This window comes from Cornus florida, unplaced genomic scaffold (assembly GCF_030987335.1).
Source record: "Cornus florida cultivar Cherokee Brave unplaced genomic scaffold, ASM3098733v1 CherokeeBrave_3.0.0_Hap2_Chr08, whole genome shotgun sequence".
Classification (NCBI taxonomy): domain Eukaryota; kingdom Viridiplantae; phylum Streptophyta; class Magnoliopsida; order Cornales; family Cornaceae; genus Cornus; species Cornus florida.
In genome coordinates, this window is record NW_026775578.1 from 40,434,657 (window position 1) to 40,453,990 (window position 19,334).

At 38.7% G+C, this 19,334-nt stretch overlaps 2 protein-coding genes across 2 annotated transcripts; both read right to left on the minus strand.

The window, feature by feature from the left end:
* Window positions 1-1,938: 1,938 nt before the first annotated feature.
* Window positions 1,939-3,120, minus strand: LOC132270105 (uncharacterized). The gene is made up of 2 exons (XM_059771310.1): window positions 3,085-3,120; window positions 1,939-2,727 (listed from the first exon to the last, which is right to left on the minus strand). Exons 1-2 carry the CDS (start codon window positions 3,118-3,120, stop codon window positions 1,939-1,941), a joined length of 825 nt encoding a protein of 274 aa, XP_059627293.1.
* Window positions 3,121-17,921: 14,801 nt separating this feature from the next.
* Window positions 17,922-19,124, minus strand: LOC132270106 (uncharacterized). The gene is made up of 3 exons (XM_059771311.1): window positions 18,523-19,124; window positions 18,367-18,480; window positions 17,922-18,282 (listed from the first exon to the last, which is right to left on the minus strand). The coding sequence occupies exons 1-3, from the start codon at window positions 19,122-19,124 to the stop codon at window positions 17,922-17,924; spliced, it is 1,077 nt and encodes a 358-aa protein (XP_059627294.1).
* Window positions 19,125-19,334: the final 210 nt, after the last annotated feature.

A 19,334-nucleotide genomic window follows, 5' to 3' on the forward strand; every position in this document is an offset into this window, starting at 1 on the left:
TGTTTGATAACCATTAAAAACATTGTCACCTTTACCAATTTTACCTTAGTAGAACCTTTGGATGAAGCTAAATTTTTTTAGCTTTTAAAATTATGCTTTTAAGTATAGATTATATTTTGGGTAAGTGTTTTTCATCACATATGTTTTTCATTTCTTATAAAGACATTTCATTTTTTATAAAGACATTTCCATGCATTCTTTAATAAAATTATCTTATTAGTAAATATAGTAACATTTTATTGAAGGGCATTATTGCAAAATATATACCTATAAAGCGTAAGGTGCTTTTTCTTTTTCTAAACATTATTTATTTAATTTTTTAAATCATAATTTGATATTTAAAAATATATTTAATAGAGAATTTAAAGATGATATATCTGCATCTATATCTATATATTTTTAAAAGGGTTAAAATTATGAAACTCCCATGTACCATTCCAAAACAGCCTCGTAACCCCATACTAGAAAAACTATCTAAAAACTTCATTACTTTTTAAAAATCCATCATGTCACCCCCATTCCGTTTGTTTGCTGTTAAAAAGTAACTGAATGCCAACCTTTTAAATGATATATGATCAAAATGCCCTTTTAATCCCTTAATGACCAAGATGTTAGGGTTAAAATTATTAAACCCCCTTCTACTATCCAATTTGATCAATCACATAACCCGTGTGCTAACAAAAGTGGTGGTCATATTAACACCATCCTCAAACATTTTCTTAAAATGGTGTTTAAAAAAAAATATTTAGAATTATATATTAATCTCCATTGCTAAGTCTTGGGGTATTCAAAGGAATGAAAACTAAGACATTATGAGTGCGTGATGACAAGAATACCAACAACAATAATGATACTATATATGTTAATATTTTTAATTGTAAATGAAATTTTCAAAGATATTATATATGTTAATATTTTCAACTATAACTAAAAATTTTCATAACTACTATTTGTATAAAATACTAAAGTATTTCTTTATTTTAATCATTATTATCGTGTTTTGTTAAACTTTTTGAGATTTGTTTAAATAGATTTAAAAAAAAAAAAAAAAATCATCAAGGTAATAAAGAGATATCTTTATGAAAATCAAAATTCATGGCTCCACCCCTGAATGCAAAAGGTTTAATGGATTTGATTTGAAATTTAAAAGGGCATGTTGGTCATTAAGGGGTTAAATGGGCATTATGGTCATATATTATTTTCAAAGTTGGCACGTATTGGCAAACAAAAGGATTGGGGTTGATATGATGAATTTTTAAAAGGTAGTGGAGATTTTAAATATTTTTTTTAGTACATGGGGTTATATGACTGATTTTGGAAAAGTACAGTAGAGTTTTAACTCAATTTTGTCATTTCATAAATCAGTTAACAGTTCAGAATAGCGGTTGAAAAGCAAAAAACATCTGTTGATTCATTGTAATGGGAGATGCTACATTAGGCAAGTCAGAGAGGGAGGTTGACTGTATTCTTAAAGCTTGATGATCAGAATTTCACGGCGCCTTATTATCTATTAGAGAGCAGATTTCTTTGTCAACAACTGATCCTTGTCCATGGTTAAAGCCAACACCCAAGATCATGGTTCAAACTCAAAGGAGGGGATGACAGTTTTCTTACTCGAAGATAAGAGATGATCCTGGTTTATCAGGATCCATTTCAGCATGGGTGGAATTAATTATTACCAAGATCTTGCAGAGTCAGAGTAGCACAAATAATAATAAATCATTCAACTAAATGCATGCATGATTAATATTAGTGCTTCACAAAATCTCTCTAAGCATTTTGTGACAAAATCGAACAAATACTTGTCAAAGAAAATACTTAAGATCATAAAATTACAGGGGAAAAAAATTGGTTCATAAAGACCTAATTCTAAAAGGTTGTGGAATCAGACACAGCACATGGTGGAAATGAGAGCAAGTAAAAAGAACAGGGGATTTTCTACAATTGATATGTTCCCCCCTTACTTTTATAACCTTTGCCGTATAATTTTGAAAGGTCCAATTTTTCTTGGTATAGTTTCAACAACTGAGGAGCTTCCTCATAACAGGTCACAAACTTCTTGAGGAACAAACTCTCTATCGACACCAACAATGTATTTGTGCTAATGGGTTCCTTAACCAAACCTTTTGACAACAAAACTTGAAGTACCGAACACTGGGGAATTATCCTCTTACCCAAGCTGTATGACATTAATTTTGGACCACGGGCAATTAGGGAAGACTTCCAATCCATTGTGTTGACATAAAAATCCAGCACTGCCATTATCTTCTCCTCGGATACCATCATACACCACGGACATTCTGTAAAAGCCAAGATTGTTTCTTCCTCAGACCAACCCCACTTCTCATAAACCTCCATCTTCCTTTTCCATGTTGCTTTGCTCATTGAGGTCAATGCCTTAATGGCTATAACAAAATGGGCTTGTGAAGGGTAGAAACCCAATTTCTTAACATCCTCCACTACCTCATTCAATCTGTCAGGGTTTGTGTTGAGTGACATAAACGGAGTAGAAATTAAGTAGACAATGTTCGAATCTGTCACGCCGTGTTGCCTCAAAATTTCAATGTTAGAGAAAGTATTAGCACTGCTACTCTCTACAAGACTAGGATATCGTTTAAAGGCGGTGATAAACTTATGATGTGAATCAAATAAATTGATGAAGAAAGTGAAAGATGGGATGATATGGTTCGCCAAGATGAATGATATGACTTCACTTTCTATTTTAACCTAATACCAAATTTTAACACAAAATCAATGATTTGGGCTGGGCTTGACGTCTTTATGGACCAAACTGGACTAGTAGTTTAGGCCCACTGTCACTCATTTGGAATTGGGTGTACTTTATTGAGATGATACTTAATTTGATTTATTTTTATTGTTACTTCATTAGACCAAACTGGACTATTAGTTTAGGCCCAGCTAAGCATCTGCCAGGCCCAAGGCCTCGTTGTTGTACAACTTTCCAACTTTGTCTTGGTACATGCATACATATAGTCGTACGGCTAGAAATTAAATTTTCCATGTTGCTTTGTTCATTGAGGTCAATGCATTAATTGCTATAACAAACACGGCTTGTGAACTCACCTGATTGCTAATCTTGGGGTACTCTTGAACCACCATACACCACAATCTAATCCTTCTCTAGGGCTCGTGATGATGATGAGTTCACTTTGGCTGAAGCAAGCTCAAGGCAGTAGGGTTCTGGCTCCTATACTTTTCAACTTCTCATCAATCCAGTGCCAATTCTATTTGGCAACACTGACATCATTATGCGTATGACAATGTAAAATTGTAAGTGCTCAGACATATGTATTTAAATCATAACAAGAATTTGAAGCGTAAGGACATTTGTAGCAAGAATTTGAAGGGTAAGGACATTTCCTCGTAATTTTTTTCTGGTTGAACCAAAATGAGAAATGAGAAAGAAAAAAAAAAAAAACATATGACTTTTTCTGAAGTCACGCTATTTTTTTTTTTTTTTTTTTTGAAAAGAAAATTTCAAGAAGCCAAATGTAATTTTATTTTTTCAAACTCACCATTAATAATTATGAAGAGTCATAACACAAGGTTTTTCAAAAATATGTTAGAAGGGTATTATCCAGTAGTCTAGTTGGTATTCATAACACAAGGTTTTTCAAAAACATGTGAGAGAGGCATTATCCAGTAATCCAAATAGACCCTTAAAAAATTAAAAAAGACGAGATAGCCCTTCAAAAAAATATTAACTTTTATCCAAATAAAAAAAAAGAAAAAAGATTTAAAATCATAAAACCCTAGTATTTTCAAAATTTGATCATAAAACCCTGATATGTTTCAGAAAACCCCTATACTTTAAAAACCCCTATACTTTAAAAAAGTGATCACATTACCTCAATATCCATATCCGACCGGTTAACCGGGTTATGAAATTACTTATTTGACTTTACTATTTAATGTTATATTAAAAACTAATTTTTTTAAAATTACAAAAATACCCTTTAAAATAAAAAAAATTATGTTTGAGAGAGAGAGAGATTGGGGAGAGTTTTAGAGAGAGAAAGGGGGTGAAAAGAAGATTAAATGGTATTTTAATAATTTTTAAAAATAATTTTTTATTTTTAATTTAACATTAAATAGTAAGATTAAAGTTGTCATTTATAGCTCGATTAATGGATCAGACACGAGGGTCTGAATCATTAGCAGGGTTCTTACTCGAATTCGAGGTCATTCAAAGGCACTGAGGGCATTCTTGCAATCCCAATATAATTAATACATCATAGTGCATGTGGACATCATTAGATAGGTTGGGTTTGGACAAAATGGGAAATAAAAAGAAAATGAAAGAACAAGAGGAATCGGTTGATGTGTGTAGACCACACGTCGATCGGTTCCTGGGGCTTGAAAAAGTGAAAATGCCCTTTGCTCAAAATAAATGAGATACCGGTCAACATGAAATGCCCACGCGTCCACTGGTTCTGCCCAGTTTTGTGATTTTGGTTCCTTTAAGTGCCTTTGGCACTTGGCATCTGTGATACCCCCTAATTTCGGAACACGGGTTGGTCAAGTCCTTGCACAAAATCAGGGGACATCAAAACAATTAAAGTATTTCAAACAAGCATAGAGTACAAAATGAAATAAAAGAATAAATAATACGCTGAAGAAAAACTAATAAATAAAAATTAATTATTGATTCTCCAACAATTCAATCAATAATTAAGCACACACACAACAATCATCATATCAATCATTCACGAAATATAAATAAAATAAAACAATTAATCTAAGCACTCAATAAAACAAATCAATTAAAAATTAAAATAAACAAAATTAATTCAAATTAAATCAACTAAATCATTTAAAAATAAAATAAAAGTAATTAATTCCAATTAATAAATCCTATAAATCCTTTAAAATATCGGAGTATTACATTCTTCTCTTCTAACAAAAGGAATTCTATCCTCGGAATTCACGAATCCATGAAATGAAAACTTTGATTATTTAATTTCAAATTTCATTATTCCTTTTATCCGTGTGGAAATTAATCCATCCACACATATTCATAATTAGTAGACACATCTCGTAATTAGCTAATTCCATATTTATATAATTGATAAATATAAGTGAGGAGGCCTGAGATGACATGGGCCGGATATGACTTGCAAACGCGACATTCGGTCCGTACAGATGGGTCAGGCCCATAGAAAGACACTGCCATATGGGCCGAACACGAATAGCCCATCAAAGATAACCAGAACTCATAGAGGAATGGGCCTAGATCCAGCAGCCCATCAACATTTGTAAATATCTATAAATAGGAGAAGTAATGGATAGAGGAGAGGAGATATTTTTTGGTTGAAATGCAAGAATTCTAGAGAGAGAAAGAGAGGAGGAATTTCTTGCATCTTCAATTGGCGCCGTCTGTGGGAAAGCGGGAAGAGAAGGAGAAGCTGAAGCTGAAGCAGAAGCAGAGGCACCAGCTGCAACAGGCCCGGAGGTGGCAGGAGCTCTGACTGGGCGATGCAAGAGAGCACTCGGCCCAGAGACTCGGGTCCTTCTGATAAGAGGTTCCTCCTCAGGGTCAACTCCACCGTCAGGATGAGGCCTTTTGCCTCGTTCTTTGTCCCGAGCGCCCCCAGCGGCAGCAGGGGCAGTAGTGACTTGTGGAGACGCGCTCGGGTTGGTAGCAGGGATGCTGACAACAGGATCAATAGCCACTGTACTCGGGATGGTGTCAGAGATGGTGGCTGAGGAAGAGGCTGATGTAGGAGAGGAGGTTGCTCCAGCAGCAGAAGTGGCTGGGGGAGTATTTTTCCTCCTACCAAAGAATGGAATCTGAAGCCTGCTCATGGTATAGCCGAGGGATGAGAGCGCTAGAAGGTTGTCTGAAGTGAGGAGGTCTGAGCAAGAAGGAATATCGTTCAGAACGTATTTCTTCAAGTAATTACTCCTATCCCTGCAAACACTGTAGCTCAAGTCATCACAAGGTATACCTAAAGAGCGACATAAGAAAGTATAAAAGCGAGGAACGCATGTTTCGCAGGGACAATCATTTTTATGAGATTTGAATTTCTTATATGAGGAAACAGAACAGACGCCAAAGGCACTCGGGATTGGGTAATCCTCTGCAGCCGGCGAAGACCAGGCCCCACTGATGCCCACAATGTTATCCCTCCAACCCTTTTCAGATTTGATTGTATCCGTACATATGGACATCTTGTCGATCGGGTAGAGGTGGTAGAATGGCTCGTTAGTTCGGATCTTACTGACCTTATAACACAGAAGAAGATCTATGAGGTCAAGGTCCAGACTTCTGTCACGAATCAACAGTAGCATAACGGATATGATTCTAAAAAAATTGGGGTTTACCTGCAGGGGGGATATCCCCAGTCTATTGAAGACATAATTAAAGAAGGGGTGCAGAGAGAACCTAACGACATTCAGTTGAAGGTTTGAAAATAAAACTTCGCCGGGAAGAAGGCCGGCACCGGTCATAATATTAACATCCTTAGGGCAAACCCTAACTTGGATGTTGTCAGGAAGTCTAAGTCTCATACGAAGAACATCTAGATCTACAACCATGGTGGAAGTGATTGAAGGATCTAAAAGGGTAAAGAGAAGCCTGCCGAAAGTAAAAAAGAACAAAACTAACCTCTGAGGTAGAAAGCAACAAAGAGCACTGCAAGACCGCTAGAAGAATGACTCTTGAAGGATTTCACCTGGAGAAATTTAGTACTGTTCTAAAAAGACGAACGAGAGATTTGACTGATGATGAAGACGGTAAAAAGGCATGAAGTGGTATTCTAGAGCCTTATAAAGGCGAGGGGGACCCGAGGGCCGAAGCGTCAGGAAGGCGAGAAATTCATCGAGCCCCGGAACATTGATTCTGGATCTGACCGTCCGTTCCCCCATGTGGGTTTCTCGAGCCGTCAACGTCATGATGAGACGCCTTCAATAATTACCCCCTTATTAAACAAGGGGTAATTATGGGGGCAGTTGAGGAGGCCCGAGATGACATGGGCCGGATATGACTTGCAAACGCGACATCCGGTCCGTACAGATGGGTCAGGCCCATAGAAAGACACTGCCATATGGGCCGAACACGAATAACCCATCAAAGATGACCAGAACTCATAGAGGAATGGGCCTAGATCCAGCAGCCCATCAACATTTGTAAATATCTATAAATAGGAGAAGTAATGGATAGAGGAGAGGAGATATTTTTTGGTTGAAATGCAAGAATTCTAGAGAGAGAAAGAGAGGAGGAATTTCTTGCATCTTCAATAAGTACACGCTAGAAACTCTCACTGGACTAAAGCAGTCCCAACCGGATAGTGGGTATCTCATGTAAAACGCACACAAAGGTGGTCACGAGTCCTCCGTCTACCAGGGCCCACACATCCTTAAATCTAGCTACCCATCTTAATTGGCAATATACGCCTCCATCCTAACCACTGATCTGAGAGTCAAGCTCATATCGTAGTATATATCTATACATGTATAAAATCCATTCTATCCAACCATGTTATTTCAGTGGCATTCCATCCAACTATTCCGTTGACCTAACACGAATAAGTAGGACTTAACTCTATGGTTAATCCGTTCCCTTATAAATATATAGGTAGGACTTAACTTTTTCGGTTAATTCGTTCCTAGAATGCCACCGTCCCATACCGGTGCATTAAACCATACAATCCATAAATAAATAGGTAAGACTTAACTTTTTCATTAATCCGACCCTAAAATACCTCCATATTATATTAATGGTGCATAAATCTATAAAACCCACAATGCATACAACATATATAATTATACATCAAATAAACCAAAAGTAAGAATAATATAAATCCGATAAATACATGATTTTATTATATGCCAATACATGATTAAAATCACATAAATATAAATTGAAATTGCTTGAATAATATTAAGCAACTAAATCCTTCATCCACAACATGTAAGTTAATTAAAATTTCATATTTTTCAAGTCCTTAGCATATTAATATATATTATGCATTCTGAGATTTTAACCAGTCTATTTCAATCATTTAAATCACCTAATTTGATCTAAATAACCTTGGAACACCCCAATCCTCAAAACAGAACTTAAAAACCAATTCTGCAACTACATTCATCCTCCCTGAACAATACTGAGTGTAGAAGTAATAACTTCCCACTATTTAATTATCTACTCCATCTCGCAACTGTGTTTACTGTGTGAACGTAAACTATCAACTTTCGTAGTCTATGCCATTCAATCAGTTTTCTTAATAAAAATCGTTTCCTTATATACCGATTTAGCATACAATCCTGTCACCTTCCAAATCGGTGTCCTACCATTTGCTGACAAAACTAAATGATTTAACTATAGGACGCACTAACGGACCAAATTTAGAATACAAAAAATCCTAAACTGAAGCTCTAAGTAAATGAGTACATAATGCGGAAGTCACACAACGAAAAACATCCTAGGGATACTTGAACCTGGAGTGCTCTGATACCAACTGTGATACCCCTAATTTCGGAACACGGGTTGATCAAGTCCTTGCACAAAATCAGGGGACATCAAAACAATTAAAGTATTTCAAACAAGCATAGTGTACAAAATGAAATAAAAGAATAAATAATACGCTGAAGAAAAACTAATAAATAAAAATTAATTATTGATTCTCCAACAATTCAATCAATAATTAAGCACACACATAACAATCATCATATCAATAATTCACGAAATATAAATAAAATAAAACAATTAATCTAAGCACTCAATAAAACAAATCAATTAAAAATTAAAATAAACAAAATTAATTCAAATTAAATCAACTAAATCATTTAAAAATAAAATAAAAGTAATTAATTCCAATTAATAAATCCTATAAATCCTTTAAAATATCAGGGTATTACAGCATCCCTTTTTGGCTCATTTGTGACATTAAAAATGATTTTAAACCGGTTCTAAAACTTGTATACGGTGAGGAAAACGTCACATTCATGAAAACATGGATCATTTAATGAAAACGTCTCCCTTTTTAATTTGAAATTCCTTTGTCAACCAATTAATAATCATTCTTGAAAAAAAATCCTTTAAAGACGACCATCATCATGCATGCTCAAAATAATCACAAGTCGTTAGATTACATTACCAAAACAATAAATTTACATTCATATAAAAAGGATTACAAAAATATACGTGTTTATGCCCAAAACTTTACCAATATAACATCAGTTACAAAAGTTTATAAAAGATGATTCTAATGTCATCAACCACGCTTGTGAAGGTCCGTCATCAACCATGTTTTAGTCATGACCTGAAAAATATTAAAGGAAGGGGTGAGCAGAGAGGCTCGGTAGAAGTTGCTTAAGGCGTCAACTTTAGACTCCTTTCAGCCACATATCACATAAGGGAAATAAAAGATAGTCGAGATAATGTATTGGGGATTTTAAGGAATCTAAACCACGTTTCAATCCAATCAATGACATAAATACAACTTACACACAATGTATGCAAATGCAATGAAATGTGTAACCATTTCAAAGCTTGGTCTTGAACCGACCCCAATCCCCACCTACGCTAACCAACTTACCGAGTTGAGATTGACAAAATCCATGCGTCCCCTCTAGGTCGAGTTAGCATCAGGCTCACGATACCCGGTACATTTTGTAACTCAGTCCCCAAATGTAGATGTGTATATTAGCAAATAATGAACTTCTCTGGATGGAGTTGTTATGTAATTTATGGTCTTTACATTATGTAATACCCCTAATTTTAAAAAGGATATTCCTGATATTTAATGGTATTTAATTTATTATTTAAGTGCATTTTATTTGATTATGTATCATTATTTTTTTTTATTAGGTGCTTAATTGTTTTCTTTTGTGGTGATTTAATTTATTTAAATGATATTTATTTTTAGTTATTTGATTGGAATTACTTGTTAATGTTTTAATTATTTAATTGGCATAAATGGTTTAAGTGTAATTGGTTTAATTATTCTATGTGTGTCTTATTTGGTTTAATTGGGTTTATTAATTATTATTTTGTTCAATTAGATTATTTGTTAAGTATTTAATGGTGAATAGGGTAATTAGGTAAATACATCTATCTAGGGTTTTAATTACAGTATAAATTAGGGTTTTATATTATAGCCGTCGTAGGTTTCTACGTTAATTGGATGGGCCGGTTAGGATTGTGAGTTGGACTTAAATGAACCTAGGGTTTAGGAAAACTCTATAAGTATAAGGTAGACGTCTGTGTAGGGTTTTTTTAAACAAAGCACACGTTTTGTGGAAGTGGAGAAGGAAAAACGCAGTTTTTCACATTCTGCCAAGGTTTGATCAAAGCTCCGATCCTGCTTTGTCCGTGGTCCGATCGAGCTGAATTTTGGAAGAGAGGTTCACAACTCAGTGACGCACAATCTGAACGGTGCAGATCAGAGTTTGACCTTGGGAACAGTGATTCGTACTCGTGAACAGTAACTGGGTCGCACAGGTTTTTTCCATTCTGCCCAGATTTCATCAAACATCCGATTCTGCTTCGTCCGTGGTCCGATCGAGCTGAATTTTGGAGGAGAGGTTCACAACTCAGTGACGCACAATCTGAACGGTGGAGATCAGATTTTAAGTTCGGGAATAGTGTTTTGTACCCGTGAACAGTAACCGGGTTTTAGAAGTCGCACAGGTTTTTTTTTTTTCCATTCTGCCCAGATTTCATCAAACATCCGATCCTGCTTCGTCCGTGGTCCGATCGAGCTGAAATTTGGAGGATAGGTTCATGACTCAGTGCTACACAATCTGAACGGTGGAGATCAGATTTTGAGTTCGGGAATAGTGTTTCGTACCCATGAACAGTAACCGGGTTTTGGAACTCGCCGGGATTTTTTAAGAAGACGACGTTGAAACTTTGAACAAAAGTTTCTGAGGCAAGATTCTATCCTTACTCTTTCCTTTAGGCTTCATACTCTTTGCACTCTTAAATGATTTCAGGATTAATGAAGATTTAACCAAACTAAAATGATATCTGTTTTGCTATGAAACTGGTAGTTACAGTAGTGTTGTATGCTTGTTCAACCTAGACTAAGCATGTTTGTGGATGCATTGTGGTTCTGTGGTTCACATTTTTCCTTACCACTGCTAGTATAAATTATTGAAAGGATGGGTCTAGATGATAGCTATCTTAACTTCTGTAATAGCAACTATTGGAACTTAAATACTAGGAGGATTTGAGTTTAACACTAGATCGGTTTTGTGGAACACTATAATTTGAGCATGTCTACATACATACTGTGAATATTGTTTTGATGCTTACATTATCACAGTTAATATCAACTGTGGAGGTTAGGATTTTGTGATACATACCCTACATATCTGTATGTCATTTGTAAGGTGTTAAATGGAAGTTTTAATTAATTCTGTCTTTATATCAGACTAAAGGGAACAACTTAAATTGGGCATGTATATGTTGTTGTTGTGACCCTGTTTATCAATGCTTATTTTATCACTGCTAACATTGAATGTTGGATGTTGGAATTTAGTTGATATATACTTGATTTATTGGTATTATTGACTACTGGAGGATTGGAAAGTAGGCACCGGTATGGGACGGTGGCATACTAAGGATGGGTTTGGTTTCTAAAACAATACCATTACCCACCTACTTGGAATAAGGATGGGATTAACTAAAAGTTAAGTCCCGTGGATTTGTATTGTCATGGCAACTACTTGTTGAGCGGCAATACCAGGGATTTTGGATGGATTTTATATATGTACTGTTATGGTGCCTCGGTATGAGCTTGAGCCTCAGGACCGATGGCTAGGGAGCGTATATGCATCGGGATGTGTAGCTGGCTACGATGGTTGGAGGTGTACCCTGTTTAGGTATAGGTACATATGCCCACTTCGTGTGCGTTTTAGCATGTTACCTCTATTCAGGTTGAGACCGGCCTGTAGTCCAGTGAGAGTCCTTTAGTGTGACTATATATATATTTACGGACTATCAGCTATTGTTGAATTGTTTAGGATGTACATGCGTATCGGGCCTCTGTTTGGATTGTAGTAGTATAGAACTTGCGCGTGGGCCTGACCCATTTCTATGTTTTCAGGTACACGACATTTCCAGGCTTAGACGTGTTTGTGCTGAGCAGAGGTCTCTATTCACTCTTCCGACGATGTAGGGCTCTCTCTATAGTTTTATTTCTGGACGTTTATTACAGTTGTTCTATCTTCTGTTTGGATGTTTAATAGGGGTCCACTAGAGATGGATTCCCAAGTTGTAAACTGATGGAGTTTTGGAGTTTGGGTTTGATGGATTTTAATAATTATAATATTTTGCGGATTCTATTTTTAGTTCCTTCCAGCTTTAATTTCATTTCTTAATTTATTTTGTATTCCGTGTTCATTATAAAATATTAATTGTTTGATATTCCCTCGGGTTTGGGCCTGGACCTGATCAACCCGTGTCTCGGATCCGAGGGGTATCACACATTATAACTAGGATCGATATCATATGTTTTTTAATTATTGTTATTTCCTAGTTATTTATATTTAAGACCAAAGACATGGAAGGACTTTGGGTATGCCGATCTTTCAGAAAAATAGGATAGCAGCTCCTGTTGGGATTTGTATGCCTTGACATAGCGAATTCCTATTTGGATTGAAGTGACATATGTTTCTAACATATCTGAAATATTTATACTTTATATAATTGGTGAATTCAATGCATTATATTTCGATTCATTATGGAATTCATAATGTCCACTTGATTACAAGAGATTTTTATTTATATGTGATGGCAATCAATACATGAACATAAATAGTAATTATAAATAGTTCATAGTTGGTAATTATCGATGGACTCATAATTAACTAAGACTTGAACTGGATCTGCGTTAGGTTGAGATATATTGTGAGAGCCGTCGTATGCAATTGCTCCCTATCACTATTGAAAGTACAAAGAATTTTCCCCTTTTACAGAGAGAGAATTTCTTCACTCCCAATACTTTCTAACCCCTTTTCCCTCTCGATTTCCCTTATTTATAGACGGTTACAACCTCCTCTGGCTTGGGCCTTATCTGCTCCCCTTTGCCTGGACTTAACTTCCCTCATTTTAACATGGGCTTCTGTAATGACTTTATGGACCTGGGCCCATCCTGCGCGAACTTACTCCATCCCGTTTGTCCACACCCGACCCGTCCTCTGCAATGCGGATCACACCAAGCCCGGGTCATTTTGGTGTCCTCATTTGCCCCCAATAATCTCTTTCCTCATTAATGAGGGTGAGATTATTGAAAAGACACGATCTTGTTCTGACGACTCGGAACAATGACACGAGGAATCGAACGGCTGGCACAAAAACCCAAGCTTCGAGATCTGCAGCGCCACTTTTTGCCTTGACCTTTTGAGTTCCATGTCGCCTTTACTTTTCCTTTTTATAAGTTCCGGTCTTTCAACCTTCACCCTTCCTCTTACCTCTCGCTTCTACTATTTGCTGCTTTCCTGCACATTCCGGCAATCCTTTTCAATTTCTCCGGCAAGTCCTTCCTTTTCAATTTTTAGCTAGTGTGCCGTTGCTGAGTTCATCACAAACTTTCAAGGTCAGTTTTTTTTTTTTTTTAAATCTCTCCTTAAAAGACGTCTTTACTGCTTAGGACTCTTCCCCTTATCTATGGCTCCCCCCAACCTGAACGCCATTCGATCCAAGAATTACATTCCTCGCGACGTTTCTCTTAGAGTCTATCCAATAAACTTAGACTAGATATCTGGTGAGGGTCTTCTTCCTGGGGAAGTTTTATTCTTCGCCGTTCACTTGAACGTCATTAGGTTCCCCTTACACCCGTTCTTTTGTTATGCTTTCAACAAATTGGGGCTCTGCCCCCTACAAGTTAACCCAAACTTTCTTAGGTTAATTTCAGTCCTCCTATTCTTGAATCGTGATAGGGGTCTCAATCTTGACATTATTGACCTTCTCCTCTGTTATCAGATTAATAAGATTTCACAAAATGACTTGTACTATCACTTCTTCCCTATTGACAAACGGTCGATCTGCACTGATAAGAGCTCATTTGAAAAAGGTTAGAGACGAAATTTAATCGTGGTTGGTGGGAATTGGCAGACTCCGCTCGGCCAATCCTTCTCTATCCTTTATTCCTTTGGAGCATGTTCTGTCTCTGGCTACAAAAAGCTGAAAACACATCCTACTGAATGCCACTGTGAAAGTTGTTTTCCCCGTTTTTGCACTTTTCTTTGTAGATGCCTTTAAATCCCTCATGATGAACTAGTTTATAGCGTCTACAGGGCTAGGCTAGACACCTTACAAGAAAGTGTGTTGAACAATGTCCCTTCAGCTATTGATTTGCTTATATCTGATAATCTCTCTGACATCTCTCTTTTAGGGTCTACAATAGAGAACATTCAGATCCCATCGTTCAGCAGGAGGAGGCGTCCTGCTCCCACCCCTTCTAACGCTCCTACTATCACATCATCATCATCTACACCTGCTTCCACATCGTCTTTCCTTGCTATCTCTGCCCCAGAGCAAGTTGCGATTGCTCCAGCTGTGATTCAAGTCTCAAACCGTTCTGCTGATGCGCCCTCTGAGCTCACCCATGCTGAGAACCCTATTGTGGGCCATACTGCTGAAATCCGTCCTGCTGCTCCCGTCATTATGCCTTCAAACATCTCGTCCGATACTTCCTCAGAGAGCACTCAGGATGCTGGGAATTCTGAAGACAATGGAGGGCCAGCTAATGCTGGTCTGTCAGAAAAGAGTTTAGGAAAAAGGCTAATGCCTGAGGGCGGTCATGATTAGAGTGATATCCTACCGACCCGAAGGATCAGGATGGCTTCCTTCAAGGTTACTGAACCATTGCCCCCTGCCCAGTTCTTCATTCCTGAAGGTGAATCGGCCAGAACCTCTAGTCCGATTCCATCCGTTCTTCCATGGCGACCTTTGGTCAGCCGTGAAGATGGATCAACCATTGGCCCCACTGACTCAATATACAAGGAACCCCTCACCTCCTTTGCTTTCTACAAGGGTTTCTGGACCCCCAAAGACCTTGAAATCCAGAACAAGCTATCCTTTGGTGAGATGTTCCAACGGTTCCCAACCGCTGCTATGGAGGTGACTTTTCTTTTCACTGAAATGTGTTTCTTTTCTGTTATGACTCCTTAGTAGCTAGTCTGACCTGAATTTCTTTTTCTTCATGCAGACTTTATTCGGGATGTTCACTTTTCAAAAAACCATTGAAACTCTGAACAAAAAGCTTAAATCCCTCTCTGTGGGCCTTAAAAGGTCTGTTGAAGCAGAGAATTTTCTTGAGGCTAAAGTTGCTGAGCTAGAGTCTAAGCTGAGCGAGTCAGAGAAAGGAGTTGCTGACTTAAAGGCAAAGAGAGACGGTCTGGCAAACGAGAGGGATTCCCTCAGAGTTGAACGGGATTCCCTGAGGACCGAACGGGATTCTCTTCATGATGAGGTTGATATCTTGAAAACTGAGAAGAGTGTGGCTCTGACAGAAAGGGACTTTCTCAAAGCTGAAAAGGGAGACCTTCAGCGCTCATTCATTGCTGAACGGTTGTCTCATGCGAACTCTCAGGAAAAGCTCTTAAACAAACGGTCTTCCTTGATGAACATGATCGGTAAAGTTGAAGGGGGTATGAAAGCTCTCTTTGCTCGCTTTACTAGGACCAGTGCCATCCAGTATGCTGAAGGGTACAGAGACGGTTTTATTGGCCGTTCTCCCCCTGAAGGTGAATCAAACTCTTGTGCTGGTCCAGATGAATTATATGCTTCTCTAGACATCCACCCCACAAATAATTATCAAACCCACCCTGCGACCCGGCTGAGAATATTTTTATTGAGTGTATAGAGGTCGCATCCTCAAGAATTATCCCACTCTTTCATCCCCTGAACATTCTTCCCCTTTCTACCATTGTGCCCTCCTCCTCAGTTACTGCTGACAGACCTATGCCTGTCGAGAGAGTGATTCATCTTGACTCCCCTTCTAAGGATGATAGGGCAAATGAGAATGGAGAAGACCTCAATGGTCCAGAGGATGATGGTGGCGAGAATGACAGGTTACAGCCTGGAGAAGATCATCAAAACTGACACCCAGTAGCAGTTTTTTTTTTTTTCTTTTTCTTTTTTTTTTTTAAAAAAAAATCTTCATGTATCGTGCTATGTACCTTGGGGCCTTTTTGGTAATGAATGATAATGCTTTTGCTCAGCACCACTTCCCTCCTTCGAGTTTTCTATTTTCAGCTTTGCAGTGTATTTTTACAAGTACTTAACGTTCGGCTTTGTCACCATTCTGTCCTTTTCTTACTTATTTTTGAACAAGTGTTTGGCGTTCGGCTTTAAGTGCCAGCTGCCACTAACTTTGCTGAATGCCTGGCGCTCGGCTTGAACGCCTCTTGCCACTTGGCTTTATTTTTGAGCAAGTGTTTGGCGTTCGGCTTTAGCTGGCTACCACTAACTTTGCTGAATGCCTGGCGCTCGGCTTGAACGCCTCTTACCACTTGGCTTTATTTTTGAGCAAGTGTTTGGCGTTCGGATTTAGCCAGCTGCCACTAACTTTGCTGAATGCCTGGCGCTCGGCTTGAACGCCTCTTGCCACTTGGCTTTATTTTTTAGCAAGTGTTTGGCGTTCGGCTTTAAGTGCCAGCTGCCACTAACTTTGCTGAATGTCTGGCGCTTGGCTTGAACGTCTCTTGCCACTTGGCTTTATTTTTGAGCAAGTGTTTGGCGTTCGGCTTTAGCCAGCTGCCACTAACTTTGCTGAATGCCTGGCGTTCGGCTTGAACGTCTCTTGCCACTTGGCTTTATTTTTGAGCAAGTGTTTGGCGTTCGGCTTTAGCCAGCTGCCACTAACTTTGCTGAATGGGAAGAGTGTCAATTAAATTTTTAACAAAGAAGAGACTTTTTATAAAGCTTGAAAATTTCGTACACTTGCAAGCATGCAATTTAGAGTATGCATATTGCTTGAAATTAAACTCTACTTTTACTGGTGGTACCTTTTTAGAGACGTAGCATTCCATGGCTTATTAACCACCCTTCCTGTCATAGTTTCTAGGACGTATGCCCCCTTCCTTATGACCTCTGCTATTCTGTATGGACCTTCCCATGGGGAGAACATCTTTTTGACTATTTCCACCTTCCTTTTCAGAACCAGATCGCTAATAGCGAAATCCCTGTGCGTCACCTTCTTGTTATGGCTATTCACAAGCGTCTATTGATAAGAGGCAAGCCTCACTGCAGCCGCATCCCTTTTTTCCTCCAGCAAATTAAGATTAAACCTCAGCATTTTATCATTCTGCTCTTGATCTCACACCAAGCTCCTTACAGTTGGAACCAAGTGCTCCACTGGTATCACCGCCTCGGTTCCATATGCCATAGCGAATGGGCGTCCAGTTGGCCATCTTGGGGTTGTTCTGTAAGCCCACAAGATGTTCGGAAGCTCATCTAACCATTTGCCTTTTTCATTCTCCAGCTTTTTCTTAATACAAGCAAATATTGTCCTGTTTGTGATTTCGGCTTGACCATTAGCCTGGGGATGACTGACTGCTGCTAACTTCTGGTTAATTCCATATTCTTCAAGCAGCTCTTTCACTTGCTTACTGTCTAGGTTGGTTCCATTGTCCATCACGATTGACCTTGGTACGCCAAAACGATAGATAATATTATTCCAGATGAAGCGTCTTACTTGAGTTTGGGTGACACTAGGGTACGGCTTTGCTTCTACCCATTTGGTAAAGTAATCAGTTGCTAGCAGAACGTACTTATTCTGCGATCTTGCAGTCGGCAAAGGGCCAACCACGTCCATCCCCTACTACGCGAAAGGCTATGGGGTGGCCATTACGTGCAGGTCTTCAGGTGGTTGATGTATCAATGACCCAAACCTCTGGCATTTATCGCATCTTCTAAAGAATTCTTCTGCATCTCATGCCATGTTTGGCTAGAAGTACCCCTGTGTTATTGCTTTGTGTGCTAAAGATCTTCCTCCTGAATGATTTTCGCATACTCTCTCGTGAATGGTTCGTATAATCTGTCTAGCTTCTGCTGGGGTAACACACTTCACATATGGACCCGAGAAGGAGCGTCTATACAACTGATCACGCACAATGGCATACTTTGCCGCGTTGGACCTAATTTTTCTTGCCTCGTCCTTACGCTCGGGGAGTGCATCATTACGTATGAAAGCCATGATTGGATCAATCCAGCTCGGCTCATATGGTATAACATTAACATGTTGAGTGGTCGGATTAGGCAGCTCTTCAAAAATGGAAGGTTGGATCAGTATGTCGACCGGGATGACCCTAGCCAAAGTATCTCCAGAACTGGATGCACTACAAGCCAAGCGGTCGGCATCTTCGTTATACTCTTTCGGCAATTAGATAAACCTGATCTGATCAAAGCCTTTCGCCTCACGCAGAACCGCAGTTCGGTATGCTTCCATGGTCTTACCCTTGGCCCCATAGTCCCCATTGACTTGTCGAATGACTAGTTGTGAATCACTATAAGCAATCAGATACTTGATCTTCAGTTCTTAAGCCAACTTCAGCCCAGCTATCAACGCCTCGTATTCTGCTTCATTGTTGGTTGCGTTGAACTCTAGTCTTATTGCTTGGCTCAGCGTAGTTCCTTTTGGTGTTCGCAATTGAATTCCAATCCCGGCCCCCATTTGATTCGAGGAGCTGTCTACAAAGAGCTTCCACCAGGAACAACTATAATCCTCCACCACATCTTTAGCATCACATTCAAGTAGGAAATCCGCCACCACTTGACCTTTGATTGCCGTCCTGGGCTCGTATGCAATATCAAATGAACTCAATTCAATGGCCCACTTGGTCATTCTCCCCGATAGGTCCGGTTTTTGCAGGATTATTCTCAAAGGGAAAGTTGTTAAAACAACGATTGGATGAGATTCAAAGTAATGTCTAAGCTTCCTTTTTGCGTTGACCAGTGACAAGATCATTCGTTCGGCCCTAGAGTACCTTCTTTCCGGTTCAGACATTGTTTTGCTAACATAAAACACCGGGAACTGCTTGCCCTCTTTGCAACGGATCAGAACGGCACTAGTTGCTATACTGGATACCCCAAGATACAGAAAGAGTTTCTCATTCGGCTCTGGAGCAGACAAAACCGGAGGATTACGCATGTACTCCTTCAGGCTGGTTAGCGCCTATTGTTGCTTATCCTCCCAGGTTTGCCTTCCGTGCCCTCGAATTGTATTAAAGAAAGGTTTACAGCGGTCCGAAAGCTTGGAAATAAATCGGCTCAGTGCAGCTATCCGACCTGTGAGTGCTTGCACCTCCTTAATTGTCTTTGGCTTTGCATTTCTGATCAAGGCTTCTGCCTGCGCTGGGCT